We start from the raw sequence: 16,086 nt of genomic DNA, 5'->3' as shown, positions 1-16,086 counted from the left end.
TCATAATTTAATTAGTAAAAACACTTTTTATCATGTTGTAGATCTCATTGAAAATAAGTGTTTCGTCTTTATTATGCTCACATTAAATGTGTTTCAAATGATGACTTTTGGGCACATTCCTTGCATTGCGCAGTCGAAGTGGTGATTTGAAGCGGTCCAAGCATAGCACGAATGAAATGCGCTCATTGATATAGCAGTTTAATAATATATGGTTTATGGAACGCAAACAAATAGCAATATGATAATACAATAAATATACATATAGTATAAATATAGTATTTAAAGGCGAAATCATGATGTAGTGTAAGTGATAATTCTACCCAAATTTTTTAAAGCTTTAGTTTCTTTGTGTACACGGAAGGATGATTTTGTAATTTTTTTTTATTATTTTTCTACTCATAAGCACCAGAGAAAAAAAGCAGCAACAAAAAGTTATCTAAACTCATATTTAAGTATATAGTTATCATTCTAATAACTTTTATCCTCAATGTTATGCATGGTTTTTATATATTCGGTTTTTGTAAAATGAATGTCATAAAGTATGCGAGTTGGGTTTCTTGAAGATCTTGTTGATTTTTCCATATAACATTTGGGAATGTACAAATAATATTTTTGTATTAAATACGCCACTAAGCCACAGTATAGATACTGACTTCATACATACGTTATAGGTTATAACTGATGCATATACAATATTAAAAAGTAGCAGATAGTAGATAAATTAAAATTACATTGGACACTAAATTAATTGCAAAAAATTAAAACTAATATGCAGTTAATTGTATTTGTATTATATATTTTTCATTATTAATATACGAATTCAACCATAAAATATTTCCACGATTTGATTTCGTAGTCAAGATGTGACCTTCTGTCAACTGTCAGTAAAAATTTATCATTTCTTTTAAATGAAAAAACAATAGCCGCCTATGGGCGCGATCAACTCAAAGTGAAAGTATAAAATTTTTTTTATTAAAATGTACATATGTGATGTAATCTACTTCGGAGTATAGTATAGAAGTATAGCTTTTAATAACAAAAATAAAAAGTATTCTTTTTATAGGCAATATTTACATTCTACTTAACAATGCCATAGAAACAAAATATGATTAATTAAAATTTGCTGACATTTCTGGTATATTTTGTATAATTTTTGGTAACAATGACAACCAACAAAACAGCGTAAAATATTGACAAGAGATATCCGTATTTATATAGATAAAAAAATAAACATTTATAATTATATTTGAGTGCTTTTGCCTTGAAGTATATATTTAGATATAGTCACATTTACACAGGTGTTGTTTCCATTTTTTTATTGTGATGTTATTTTAAAAAAAATATAGAAAACTTTTAAATGTTGGTTAATATGGTTAATAAGATCAGTTCGCTTAATATAAAGATAAACAGCTAATGCAGAAAGGAATTATATGCACAGAACTGTTTTTGGAGAACATCACTATTAATTAGGTTTTTTGCACCATATATCTAAACTTTCAACAATTAGACAGACTGGTATTTTTATAGAAAATTCCTTTTAATTAATTAACAGCCGAAACACAGTATAAGACCATTCATCACTAAAACTTATTCCATTTCAAAAATATTTTGAAATTTTGTGCAAAATATATAACCTGCCCTTTTCTAGATTTTCAATATTTTTTTCAAATATTTTTAGCTCTTGTCATTATATATATGTATAGCTTTTTCTGTTAATATTTTAATATGCAATAATAATTATTTATAAGCACAATATAATTAGTCAACATTTTGAATGTGAGCTTTATTTCAGCACCTCTCAGTCTAGCTTAGCGGCTGCACTCTTTCGATTGCCACAATTTAAACAACTCATCTCGCCACAGTTCATCTCAGCAGAGCTCAATTCAGTTTAGCTCATTTCCGCTCAGCTCAACTAAGCTCCCTGTAGCATTAATGCCACATCTTCGAGATACTAATTGCGGCCATTGAACGCACCTCGTTTAACAGGTTTCAAAAATATTTGCAATGCTGTTATTTTTGTTGTAAAAACTTTAAAAGTTTGGCTTGATTTAAGCTTGAATTAACCATAAATTTTAATAAAAATTCCGTTATTGAAATAAAAGTAATTCCATTTGCATCTCAGCTCATAGACAATCTGAAATTCATTACTTGCTGTCTATGTAAGATTCGCATTTGTCATAGGTTGCTGAAGCAAAAGACTGCAACTCCATGGAGTCTCGATTCGCATGCTCCATACATTACAAGTAATTTGGTGTTGTGTAACTTGTATATTTCCATTCATAGTATAAGCATATTAGCACAAAAAAGTTGGCTTAGTAATTTGAGCAGTTTGAAAGCAGTACGGGTATTACAAGTTCATGAAACTGGACTTGACATTTTTAAAACTGAACTTGTCTTTCATTGCAATTTTATATATAATACGTATTGAATATTTTTTAATTAATTTTATTTGCACTAATTATTATATGTGTATTTCATATAATTTATAATAATGGCTACTTATAAACCTGAAAACTGTATGTGATTGTAATACCATTGTCAACAAGCTAAATTAAAAGTTTGCAGATTGTTTAAGTATCTCATTATTTATTATAAAAAAAATTGTTATTGAAAAAGTAATTAATGTTAGTATAAGAAAATATTATTAAGTGTTATAGAAATTTAAAAATTTTTAGATTTGAAATCAATTAGAGAGTCGTTAATTTTAATTTAAACTTACTTTTGTTAATTAAATAATAATAAACATTACAATCATAAATGGTTTATTTTCTCAAATGATATAAAAATAATTTTAGCATTGAAAACAGAAGTAAGTAAGTCAGTAAGTACAGCAGTAGTCGATCAGAATCTTGGTGCCATCATAGAAAACTCAAAACTACAGTTTTAAAGAAGCCATTGCAGATACTTTTAGAAATATTATGATTGGTTTTTAAAAATATTAAATCCGAATACTCTTTATATAGAATGTATGGTACAAAAATTCTCAACCACTTCTTATAGTTAACAGTAAAAAAAAATTTACATATAAAAAAATACGCTTACAACGGAGCTTATTTTTTATAAGAGCCTACATACATTCCACACTTTAACGGAGATCAATGGAAATACTCATACTATTTTTTAATTTTTTTTCATATATCTGTAATGTTCACGTAATTTGATCGGCCAATTTAATATCTACATAAAGTTTCGCTTCAAATCTGACACCCGATTTTTTGATTTTCTTCTGAGTTTGAAATATTCTTCATATTCAATAACCATCTCTCACTTTTCATTTCAATTAAAAGAAATAATAGTGCGTATAACATTTTACCAGCGATAAGCTTTGATTTCACTTACTTCCTGTTCAAGTTATAGTACATTCAACTATAATTCTTAGTTTCATAATAATAATTCTTTACGAACCTTACACATTTCTGCTTTAAGATCTAGATATGCGTCATAGGTTCGCAGTTTATTCATCATGGGTCACAACTTTTTCAAGTTAAACCTTGAATTTACATCAGAAATACGACTAAAAAAAGATTAAATCTTTATAACAGAAAAGAATTCAAAAATAAAACTCATAAATAATTTTAAAATAAAATCGTAGAAAAATCCATAAAATAAAAGTTTCAAAATATGAAAGCTGATGACTTATTAAACAGAAAACGTTAAAAAATTGTTTGTTGACGTTTATCTAAAATCGTTTAGTAAACAAATTACGAGTAAATAACTTTCATATTCATTTGTCTTTGTATTGTCTTTCAGTTAATGTTTTATTAGCATTAAAATTTGCTGATTTAATGCAGTATTTTAAAACTATTTTCCTCTTATTTCTTTGCAGTTGAATGCTTTTCAAGGTCTTGAAACGTTTTGCCTACAACTGAACTAAGCGAATCCGGAGCAATTTCGGTTTGAATGAATATCGAAGTACCGAAATAAGTAAAGCAGAAAAAAATTTTAAGATACTTTTTCAAAGTCAAGACTTACAGGCAGCCACCAGCAAACATAACCAACGAACGTTAGTTAGTAAAATAATAGTAAACAACAACTGAAGGAATCTGAATCTACAAATCCACCATCAACACCACTTACTTTTAAAAGTATTTTTTTTTGGCATTTTACCCATTGACGAAAGGACCAACTTAAACTTTTTCTTCTATTAAATTTGGATTGGATTTGAATTGGTTTTTATTTTACTTTAGTTTTTTTATGCATTTGAAGATGTGAGAAGAAATCAAGCGACTAAATTTGTATAATATTGACAAGAGATAAATGTCAACAGCTCTACGACAACAGTACGGATACCATCTTCAATTCCCACAACTACTATAATAATACAGGAAGAAAAATCAACAAGAAGACACAAAACCACACTATCTTTTTCTTTAAACGAAAAGGCTGAGCACATATAAAAAGAATCAAAAACTGTTTGCCAAAAATACAAGAAAAAATTCACATAAATATAAGAGAAGTACTTGTAAAGCACATTTATTAGAAAAAAAAAAAGATACAATCTATGTTATTCGCATCCAACAGATATTTTAGCATTGACTTTTAAAACGAAAAATGAGCTCCATTTAAAGGCACTATTAAAGGCACTGTTAAAAAAAAACTACAAAAATTGAAATTATATCGAAAGAAAAAATACCATCAATACAAAATAACATAATTTTAAAAGAGCTAAATTCAACACCCCCTGGATAACTGGATTATTGGACTTAAACTAGTCTATAACTACAACAACAACAATAATAACAACAACAATTGAAGTCTATAACAACAATATAATATGTTGTTCATAATATTAGAAGTGCAACAACAAAACTCAGCTGTTCACATCATCTCGTGATTTATTCCATACAGCTTTACTCGTAATCGTAATCGTTCTCGTTTTTTTTTTTGTTTTTTGTTTTTTTTTCTCAAAAAAAAAAAATTAATTTAATTTTTAATTTTATTCAATTGTGCACAACAATTTTAAAAATTGTTTTTGAATTTTTTTTGGTTTATTCGCTTGTTGCCACTTTGCTCATCGCCAGTGTGTGTTGATTTTAAATAAAATTCATTCCTTTAAGTTTGTTGGTAAATTCAATAAATTTTTGTGCATACAGCGCCTAACCGCAAAAATCAAACTTCACGCTACGTTCTGCCCTGCCTTTATACAACAATAACAAATACAAAAAATACAATAACAACAGCAATAAAGTCAACTAAATCAGCAACAACGGACAACTCAATAGCACAACAACAAACAATTTAAATTGCTAAAATTGTATTTTACTTGTTGTGGGTAAAGGTTTACGAAACGAAAAAAGGAACACGAATAACAAACTGTAAACTAATAAAAAGTATCTCATAATACGACGCTAAGCATATCCTACATACATATACATAAATGCACCTACACACATTTATATAGATATTTATATTTCATATACATAGAAAAGCACATAAGTTGTTAAAGTTTTAAATTGAATAAAAGGAACAGCCAATAAGTCAACAAGCCATCAAGCCATCAAGCAAACAATCAACCAACCAACCAAACCAACCAACCAACAAACAGTATGTCAACATTGAGCCTGACACGTAAATTACGGGGACGTCTGCGTTCCAACACATGCCGTATCGTGCTGCTAACCTCCCTGGTTTGGGTGGTAGTGGATTTCGTTCTAATAGCACACTATTCAGACTGCATCGGCAAAGATGGGTGGCGTTGTAAACGCAGAGGGGAGTACGATGTTGAGGTAAGTGATTAAAAATGTTCATACAGAAATTTTTAAATATAACGGCACATTTATTCGCGTATTATCATTTTTTAATTTTTTTTCTGGTTTTTGTTTGTTTTTGAGTCTGTTACCTAGCGCTTTGACTATTAGTTATTTCATTAAACGAGTATATGTAACATATATCAGATAGATGAAGATTTTCACTTTCCAATTAATATGAATGTAATTCAGTAGAAAGACTTGTAAGTTCTGTAGCATGTTGTGTGTATCACGTTATTACCCAAGAAAATGATTTAGTCATTGCATTCGCTAAACAGAACTATTGCTTAAGAAGTAAGCTTTCTTATATATTTATTCATGTATATTTGTAGTTTATAGTGTCCAGATATAGCGTCGTATTTATAATTTTTTAGTTTGTTTTGCTACTAATAATAAATCAGAAGAATTTAGGTTCTAGAAACAACAAATTTTAAATTTGAGTCTGAAGTTTTTTTTTTTTTTAAATTATTCATTAAAATATTAATACTAATAAAACTTCAACTAAATGAATTAGAACAAGAAATAGTATATTGTCTACCTAAGTGGAGCATAGAGTGCCCGTAATTTTTCCAAATCTGTCACTTTCATGTGAAAGAGAAGGTTCCAAGAACGGCCGGGTCTACGTCCAAGAGCCGTTCAACCACCCCCAAAGGAACTTCACAAGCAGGTATGTGTTTGTTGACATATGTCGTCTATATGTGTTTTTTCCACTAAGAAGCAAGTTCCGGCCATCTTGCTTCTTATGTTACTTCTAATGGCCGATATTGAATCTAATCCTGGTCCTGTCATACCAGCTATTTCAAAATGGCACTGCTCTGTCTGCAACAATATTATTCGCAGAAACCAAACATCTGTTAGGTGCAATAGTTGCAATAACTGGTGCCACCTTCGTAACTGTTCAGGTTTGCATAGCCATACCGATTGGAACTCTGCCTTTAGAGGAGCTTGTTGTCCAACTACTCCTCCAGTTAGACCATCTAGATCTTCGTCAATCATTGACAATCCGTTTCCAATAGACCTTGCTCTGGATTACGCTTTCATCATGGTTGGAATTCAAATTTCGTTGGCGCCTGTTGCCAACTTCCACCTATAATTCCACCTCAAAACCGCTCACTCTCTTAACGCACAAGTGTTGTCACAACTATTAACAGTTCTTCACCTCTTAAAATGCTACAGTTTAACTGCAATGGCCTTAGAAGGAAGATTTCTGAAATTGCAGCATTCATGACTTCAAATAACATCGCAGTTGCTGCACTGCAAGAGACAAAGCTTCTCCCCAACTCCACTCTCACGTCCCCATCAGGTTTCACCCTTATACGTAAGGACCGCCCTAGGGGAGCCGGAGGTAGAGTTGCCTTTCTGTTGAGTGATTCGTTATCACACAGTGAGCTAACGTTATCCTCGTCGAATGACGAATATTTAGAGGTAATAGGGTTGAAAATTTTGATTGGTAGGTCTTCTAAATTCATTGAAGTCATTAGCATCTACCTGCCTCCCAACTCTAGCTGCCCACTGCAGCACTCCCCTAATATTTCTCATCTTCTCGAAGGGGACTCACGTTTTGTGTTGTGTGATTTGAATGCGCACCATGCTCTGTGGTTTTCTAACCTACTAGCCGATCAGAGGGGTTTACAATTGGCCTCCCAAATTGATGATTCTTCCTTTGGTGTACTGAATGAGGATTCACCAACTAGGGTAACGCCAACTTGCTCTAGCTCTCCTGATGTCAGCCTCGCCAGCCCTAGGCTGCTCGCTGCCTCGAACTAAAGTGTGGAAATAGCTTTAAGCTTAGACCACACTCCCACTATTATCTCAATGCCATCGTTCGAGGTTTATTGTGAAGCTGACAAGAAAACTTTTAGAAATTTCAAAAAAGCGAATTGGGCTCTATTCAAAGACGTCTCAGAACGCGACTTCGGTAATATTTCTCTGTCCTCTGATTTAAACAAGGCAGAGACACAATTTCGCCGCATTATCATCAAATCCACTGCTATAGCTATTCCTGCGAGTAGGATTAAAATAATAAAGCCGAATTTTCCTAGTGACGCTGTGCCCCTTGCCGAAAAACGCATAGCTATCCTGAACAGTAACATTCGAAAATTGGTAGACGAACATCGCCTTAATAAATGGAAGGAACATTTAGATAAGTGCGACTCTCAAAATGGTAAATTGTGGACTACCATTAAAGCATTATCTAATCTTTCACGCCCTAACAATAAAGCGATAACTTTTAATGGGATCACCTTCCCAGATCTCAAACATTGCGCCCAACAATTTTGTCAGTTTTTCGTGCCCAATGCCTCTGTTACCCATGCTATTCGCAGACAGATTCGCGCTTTTCGGAAACCACATTCCGGCGACACCATGCTGTTTTCCCCAGATGATGTAAATAACGTGATTAGAAAAGCCAAAGCCTCGAAAGCGCTTGGGCCTGATGGCATTTCAATTTCAATTGATTTTATTTCATGCTCAAGCACCTCGGTCCCATTGGCTTCTCAGTTCTGACCTATATTTTGAACACCTCCATTAGTTCTCACATCATCCCAAATATATGAAAGACTGGTAGAATTATCCCATTGCTGAAACCGGGCAAACCGGCTGGCCTAGGTTAATCATATAGACCAATCTCTCTTTTATCTCTAGTAGCCAAAGTTCTGGACTCATTAGTCCTAAAACAAATTTCTCCTTATATTCATCTAGCTCCCCATCTGCATGGATTTAGAAAACGTCATAGTACCACCTCTGCTCTTTGTGAGATCACTTCTCAAATCGCCAATGGACTTAATCAAAGTCGCCCTTGCGCACGCACGGTGCTACTAGGTCTTGATCCTGCGAAAGCATTTGACACAGTCTCACATTCCATCTTGCTTAATGATCTGGCTGAAACATCCATCCTTGACATCATTAAACGATGGCTCTGCAATTACCTTATAGGCAGATCGTCTTTTGTTGATTGGACTTAATCAAAGTCGCCCTTGCGCACGCACGGTGCTACTAGGTCTTGATCCTGCGAAAGCATTTGACACAGTCTCACATTCCACCTTGCTTAATGATCTGTCTGAAACATCCATCCTTGACATCATTAAACGATGGCTCTGCAATTACCTTATAGGCAGATCATCTTTTGTTGATTTTAGGAATAAGATGTCGAAAACCAGAAAAATAAAACAATGTGTTCCCCAAGGCAGCGTTCTTTCACCGATCCTTTTCACTTACCAACTTCAATAATCATATCGACCAATATTGCAATGGAGCTTACATCAGTGAGGTCAAATACAAACGTGGACTTATAGCACTACACATCGATGCAATGTCTACTTCGAAACCTAGGTTGACTACCAACAAGGTCCTCAATAGGCCTCCGCCTATCATTTCTCAGGATGAACGTAGTCTTCCTCGTGCGACAAGAACTGTCCTATCTCAATTGAGATCAGGATATAGCCATGTGCTTAACATACTACCCAAAAATTATTACAAATAAAATTAGAATATCCGCGAATATATCAATCCGAAAGTTTAAAATTAAATAATTACTATCACAAATATATTATTTAATAATAAGTTTAAAGGTCGAACGGAACACCAATCTGTCATTATTATACAATTCTAATTGTTATAATAAATTATTAAGCTATCCATTCACATATTAGGAATAGATTCACTTGTCCTTTATCAACATACGAGAAATACTATTATTATCCTAAAGAATTGAAAAGTTATAGGTCGTAACTTTTCTATATTCAACTGCAACTACGAATGGGGGTATGCGCAGAGGCTCTTGTTTAGTGTTGTGGGTATAAATATAATAAATAATCAGAATCAGAATCTTAAAGATACTTAAAGGAACTGATAATTTGATAATTCTATAATGTTACTCTGTAAACGAGCGATTCTTGATGTAGGTATACTGGTTTATACTTGCTAAAGTATAAAAATGTTGATATTTTTGTGGTAAGCGAACCGAAACTTATCCTAACCAGAATCTTAGGATATAGGATTAGTCTATTAGTCTAATATAATAACAATATAGTACATGTACATAAAGAAGTCTGGAATTATATATTGATGGCGATATACCATCGATATATATATCAAGGCCACTTTTTTTTTTATAAATCTATAATCAATGTTTGTACCTCTAAATAATTATAAACTTTTTTGTAAACATTTTCTTAATGGTCTTATTCTGGATGGCAAAATTATTAAATAGAGATATACTCATAGTCATTTAAATGTACATATTCTATAAATTAATCTTTATACGCCTACTTATTATTTTTATTAAACTTAACATTTTATTAAAGAAAGTAAATCTTCAAACGTAAGTTTTTCGTGTGCCATATAGAGGTTATTGTTCTTTACAGTTTTAAACCCCTTCGAAGAGCAATACGTAAATATTTTCCAATAGCTTTTTTCTATATTAACACTACGCTTAATCATACTCAGCGTTACTTTAATAATTTATAGCTTTTACTCTTGTGGGTAATTTATCTGTTATGTGCCGCCTTTTTTATTCATAGAAAAAACGTATTATTTATGACTGTAGAAGAAATATAACACTTACCTATCACTGTACATCCTTTTCAAAATATTTACCTTTGCTCTTGTCAGTATCTATAAAAATGTGATTACGCTACTACGTCAAAGTACTAATCTCGTAACCAAGCAAAGTTCATGAAATGTGTTATTAATAAAGCACCGTTTAAACAAGTGCAAAGTAACACAAGACCTATATATAATCCTTATAATGCCTGAAGCTTTTTATTTCACACATCTGTGCTACTTTTAGATAATAATGATAAAATAATTTGCATATATTTTTTAATATTAAATTGAAAAATCGCATTTTAACCGACTTGAAAATTATTCAAAGAATCCAAAGAGTTTAAGTATCTCCTAAGGACTTAAAATAATAAAACGACATGATATTTGATCGTTGACTAAAATAGTCATCTTTCTTAAATAAACATATTAACAATTTTAATAATATTCATTTAGAAAGAGTTTAATGTTTATACGAGTATATGTAGATGTTATTTATAGATATTTGTTCACAATAATTAAGAAAATATTTGCTAGAGGTACATATAATTTTTTTTCAATTTCTTTTTTATAATATTTGAAAACACTTTTTAAACCGCATAAGAATATATGCTGCAAGTGTTTAAGTATTTTAACTATAGGTGCTTTCTTATAAATATGAACTATCGAAATTTCAAACACGAATATCACACCAAGTTAGAATTGTATTGAACTAACTAACTAGTTGGTGTTCTTTTGTTTGGAACTTGGAATGCAAATACGTATGGGAATGAGAATAATTGCACAAAAGGAATAGGAGAGGACTTAGATGTGGAAGTGGAGGTGTAGTTAGATAGGATAGCCATATCTGCCATAAGAGTAGCTCTAGTGCAGTTTTGTGTATTGGACTAATATAAGTAGCATAGTGAGATTTACAAGTCAACCATATGTTCCCCATGATCACATATATATACATCCATATTTTTTTTATATTTTAGTAGGCACCAATTTCTCTTTATAAAGCTTCTAAGTAAATTAAACTTATTCGGTTTATATTCGAATAAATTATATGCGATTTAAAATGATTGAATTGCTTCTTGTTTGGCAATCTGAAGAAGTTGTAAGTAAAGTCTCCTTAATTTGTGTTCACTTACTTTTAACACATATCCATTAATTTTTTAATTTGTAGTTTTAATACAATGCAACTCCTTAAATAATTCTTAATTCAAATCGTTGAAGCTTATACACAGCATTTGCAAAATATTTCAGTAATTGATTGAGTTTACATACTATACTTGGATCCCTTAAGTATTTGAACTATTCTAACTTCCTTAGTGTTAAAAAAATACCTTCGCTTTAATTACAAATTTCAGCATGTTTATTCGCTTTTCCACTCTACTCTATTCATATGTGCAAAGCTGTGTAGTGTAGATTACATGTGTGCTCTCAATTTTTAGTTTAACTTGCATGTTAGTGGATTAATGTGCAATGTGCTTTTCTATCAATAATGCGTCAAGCTGTCCGTACAATGAAATACCAAATATAATATCTGAGTAGGGGCCAGTGTTATGTTGCTTACGTCGGTGTTGGTAGCCATTGAAATTGACACTTCCAACACGTTGGTTTTTCTTGGCACTGCATCGCTTCTGACTTGCAGTTCAAATAAATCTGTGTGTTTAAAGAACGCATAAAATACATGCCCTTCACACATTGCTGCACAAACTCTATGTGCACTAAAAACAACGTAAAGCGAACATTAGTAGCTCGTATCTAATGATTTTGTATATTTTGAATGCATGAAAATGAATTTTCCAGCACTCAGTTTTGCTATTGTTTCTATTAAACATGTGAAAAGTTAATTATGTTTCTAAATTTTTCCGTTCGCATATTTGCAGTTGCCTAACGCACAGAAACTGGTCGACGAAAATTTAGTGGACGATAATGAAATTAATACAGAGAAAAGTTTGGATGTTGATGTACGCGGAATACTTGGTGGGGGCAGTGATAGTGAAAATGTCATTGGTGGGCAAGGATTTGCGCCCGGTGGCATATCAATGACATATCGAAGTATAACCCTAAAAAAATGGTTCGCAGCACCAACAGTGCGAGAAGCAAAAGGGAAACCTGGTGAAATGGGTAAGCCAGTCAAAATTCCTGCCGAGATGAAAGATCTTATGAAGGAGAAATTCAAAGAGAATCAATTTAATTTACTGGCTAGTGATATGATCTCATTAAATCGCTCACTAACAGATGTGCGACATGAAAAGTATGTCAATTTGTCGTTATTTTATTTTTTTTATTAAAATTAATTGTTTTTCATTTTATATTAAAATTGCAGTTGTAGAAAAAAGTCATATCCCTCCAAGTTGCCAACTACGTCAATTGTGATAGTATTCCATAATGAAGCATGGACAACATTGTTACGGACAGTGTGGAGTGTAATTAATCGTTCGCCACGTTCGCTGTTAAAAGAAATTATTTTAGTTGATGATAAAAGCGAAAGAGGTTCCCTATTATAAATATATTGTAAATAAATTAGTATAAAATCATATTTATTTTATTTATAGATTATCTCGGCAAGAAACTGGAAGATTACGTAGCTACATTACCTATCCATACTTTCGTGCTGAGGACCGCTAAGCGTTCGGGCTTAATACGTGCACGGCTACTTGGTGCTGAACATGTAACGGTAAATATTTAGAGAACTGAAGCACTGACAATTCAAAGTCTGAATTTATTTCATTCTTAAAATTGTGATTACATACGACACAGCAGAAGATAATAATAGTAAATAGATGTTCGTTTTAATTTTTTATAATTTTCGTATCTAAAACTACATATATATCAATTAATCTTGGAAGTCAATTAACTAAAAGAATTTAATAAGTGCCTGCTTTTTGGTGCAGCTTTTCGTCTTGAATTAGTAGGATTAAAATCTATAGTGAAAATATGTTACAAAATTCATTTGCGACTATTCTACAATTTTGTATAGAAGTTGCATTTTGTGTTATGTGCTGAACTAAAACATTAAAAGATTTAGTTGCTAATTATAGCTCAAACGCTCAAGAAATCCGTCTTTAAGTTTCAAAGCAGCAATTCATCGTTAATGACCAAATGCGCGTACAGCTTTGTTAATTTGTGTTTTTACAATTTAACTTTATTCTTATCGGAAGTCAAAAGTTAATCTATTTCTATATTTTTACAAAATGTTAAATACAGTTAATCAAATAAGAATAGCCTACTATTCAATTATGATTATACATTTCCAACATTCTCTTGGACCTAATTTTTGAAACCACTAAAGTAATGTTTAACATGACATTGAATTTTGTTTATTCAAGATTAAAACGAACAGGTTGTCTTCTCCTTCTAACCGACCGTCTTAATTGAACTGGCAACTGATCAGTGTGTGTGGACCCATATCTGTCGTCGGACTCCGCTTTGTCGTCTTTCTCTCTTTGATTTTGTTTCAAGTCAGATCCAGTAGTGATTATTGTTTCATCGGTCCCCATTTTGTCGTCTTTCTCTGTTTGACTATGTTCCGGGTCGGATCCAGTAGTAATTGTTGTTTCCTCAACCGGTGGTGTCCGAATACCAAAATCTAAATCAATATCAATATTATCTGCCCTAAGCTGATTTGAATGCGATGACGATAAATTTCGACGTATTTGATTTTGATGTCGTTTTATGTAACCATTTTCAGTTTGAATAAAATACATTTTATTTCCCAGCAATTTCTGTATGACGCCTCTGATCCATTTATGCGATCCCGAATAATTACGAGCTAACACTTTCTCTCCAACTCCGAATTTACTTCTATTTTGAGTTTTCATAGTCTCCATAACTTTCGGGAACAACGCCGATAAAATGGTTCTTGGTTGCCGCCCATGTAACAACTCTGCTGGCGATTTATTAGTTGCTAAGTTTGGAGTAGTTCTATACGTTGTAAGATATTTATACAACGCTTTGTCAATATGTTGTTCCTCTTTCATAATTTTTGTTACTGCTTCCTTAAAAGTTCTCACATGTCTTTCCGCTAACCCATTCGAAGCCGGATGAAAAGGAGCAGACGTGAGGTGCTGAATTGTGTTCATTTCACAAAACTTTTGAAATTCATTGGACGTGAATTGTGTTCCGTTGTCTGTCACGATAGTGCACGGAAGACCTTCGATAAAAAAAATTTTTTGTAGAGCTCCAACTGTTGTTACAGCTGTTATTGTTGATAGTTCCACAATATATGGAAATTTAGAATATGCATCCACAACTATGAGCCACATACGTTTAAAGAATGGACCCGCGAAATCCAAATGAACTCTTTCCCACGGCCTACTAGGTTCTGGCCATGCAGAAAATTCTCGCTTTGGTTGACTTGCACCTTGTTGACAAGATGAACAATCATCATGAATACGTTCTATGGCTTTATCAATAAGAGGAAACCACACATATCGTCTTGCCATCTGTTTCATACGACCTTTACCCCAATGACCCTCGTGTAACAAATTTAATACTTGAGATTGCAGTGCTTTCGGTAGCACCACTCTAGTATATTCAGCCTGAAGAAGTAACACTCCATTCTGAAATGATAAGCAAAATCTGCGATTAAAGTACGGTTTGATACTACCTTCAGATTTCGGCAATTGTTCAGGCCAACCATCTTGTACATATCTGCTGACACGTTGAAGAGTGTTGTCATTAGCAGTCATATCCTTTACTTATGTTGCATTTACTGGAAGATAATCCACAGCATTTTGATAAACAGTATCGACATCATCTAACATCACAACTTCCTTTCTATCAAATTGTATGTCATCCCCACACGGCAATCTGGAAAGAGCATCAGCGTTAGCATTCTGAGATGAACTTTTGAACCGTATAATGTATTCATATGCTTGAAGTACAATAGCCCAACGCTGTAAACGATGCAACGCCATCACTGGCAACTTTCTACTCGGATTAAACAGTGTTGTCAACGCTTGATGATCAGTTATTAATTCAAAACGTCTTCCATAAAGATATTGATGAAACTTGGTCAGTCCATAAATTATTGCTAATGCCTCTTTTTCGATTTGAGAATAGCGTTCTTGGCTGCTGTTTAATTTTTTTGAAGCATACGCGATTGGCTTCTCTGAACCATCAGCATAACGATGTGAAATTACTGCGCCGATTCCATACTTAGATGCATCTACTGCTAACACTATAGGCTTCTTATCATCATAATGAACGAGTTCCGTAGCTTTGATCATAGCATTCTTCAATGCTTGAAAAGCATCTTCATGATATGCTGTCCATTTAAACACAGCATTCTTTTTCCTTAGTTCATTTAAAGGAGCAGCTAATATGGAAAACTGTTTAATGAATTTGTTATAATAATTAACTTTTCCAATGAAAGCTTCAACTTCTTGAATATTACGAGGACGCGGCATTAATTTGATTGCCTCTACACGTTTTCCTGTGGGCATTAATCCATTCACATTGATTACGTGTCCAACATAATCTACCTGCTCTTGCGCAAAACTACATTTTTCGCTTTTACATGTCAAGCCGTATTCTTCCAAACGTTGAAAAATTTTGAAAATATTATTCAAATGTTCTTTATTATTTCGACCTGTTACGATTATATCATCTAAATAAACTGCACAGTTCGGTATTCCAGCGGTTACTTCTTCCATAAGACGTTGAAATATGCCAGGAGCACTGGCAATACCGAATGGCAATCGTTGAAACTGGAACAAACCAAATGGCGTATTAATGACTAGAAATTCTTTTGTTGCGTCAGACAATTCTACTTGCAAGTACGCTTCACTAAGATCAATTTTTG

General features: G+C 32.7%; 2 protein-coding genes across 7 annotated transcripts in view; one reads left to right on the top strand and one right to left on the bottom strand.

Moving 5' to 3' along the window:
- LOC119687961 (polypeptide N-acetylgalactosaminyltransferase 5-like) overlaps positions 1 to 13,036 on the top strand; it is a 55,351-nt gene extending 42,315 nt beyond the window's left edge. For 5 of the 6 annotated variants that reach the window (XM_038102528.1, XM_038102527.1, XM_038102526.1 and 2 more), the window contains 4 exons: positions 3,827 to 5,726; positions 12,164 to 12,534; positions 12,607 to 12,773; positions 12,836 to 13,036. In XM_038102528.1, the coding sequence (XP_037958456.1) occupies positions 5,547 to 5,726; positions 12,164 to 12,534; positions 12,607 to 12,773; positions 12,836 to 12,969 (852 nt within the window). In that variant the 5' untranslated portion in view covers positions 3,827 to 5,546 and the 3' untranslated portion in view covers positions 12,970 to 13,036. Of the gene's footprint in view, positions 1 to 74; positions 304 to 3,826; positions 5,727 to 12,163; positions 12,535 to 12,606; positions 12,774 to 12,835 lie in introns of those variants that run through there. The other variant, XM_038102531.1, reaches the window with a different exon arrangement.
- A 564-nt stretch (positions 13,037 to 13,600) lies between these two features.
- On the bottom strand, positions 13,601 to 14,971 carry LOC119687359 (uncharacterized protein K02A2.6-like). The gene has a single exon (XM_038101648.1). It carries the CDS (start codon positions 14,969 to 14,971, stop codon positions 13,601 to 13,603), a length of 1,371 nt encoding a protein of 456 aa, XP_037957576.1.
- Positions 14,972 to 16,086: the final 1,115 nt, after the last annotated feature.

The sequence above is a fragment of the Teleopsis dalmanni genome, chromosome X (genome assembly GCF_002237135.1).
Source record: "Teleopsis dalmanni isolate 2A chromosome X, ASM223713v2, whole genome shotgun sequence".
In the NCBI taxonomy this organism is placed as follows: Eukaryota; Metazoa; Arthropoda; class Insecta; order Diptera; family Diopsidae; genus Teleopsis; species Teleopsis dalmanni.
Note: the sequence above shows the minus strand (reverse complement) of the source record. Positions and strands in the feature narration are given on the sequence as shown.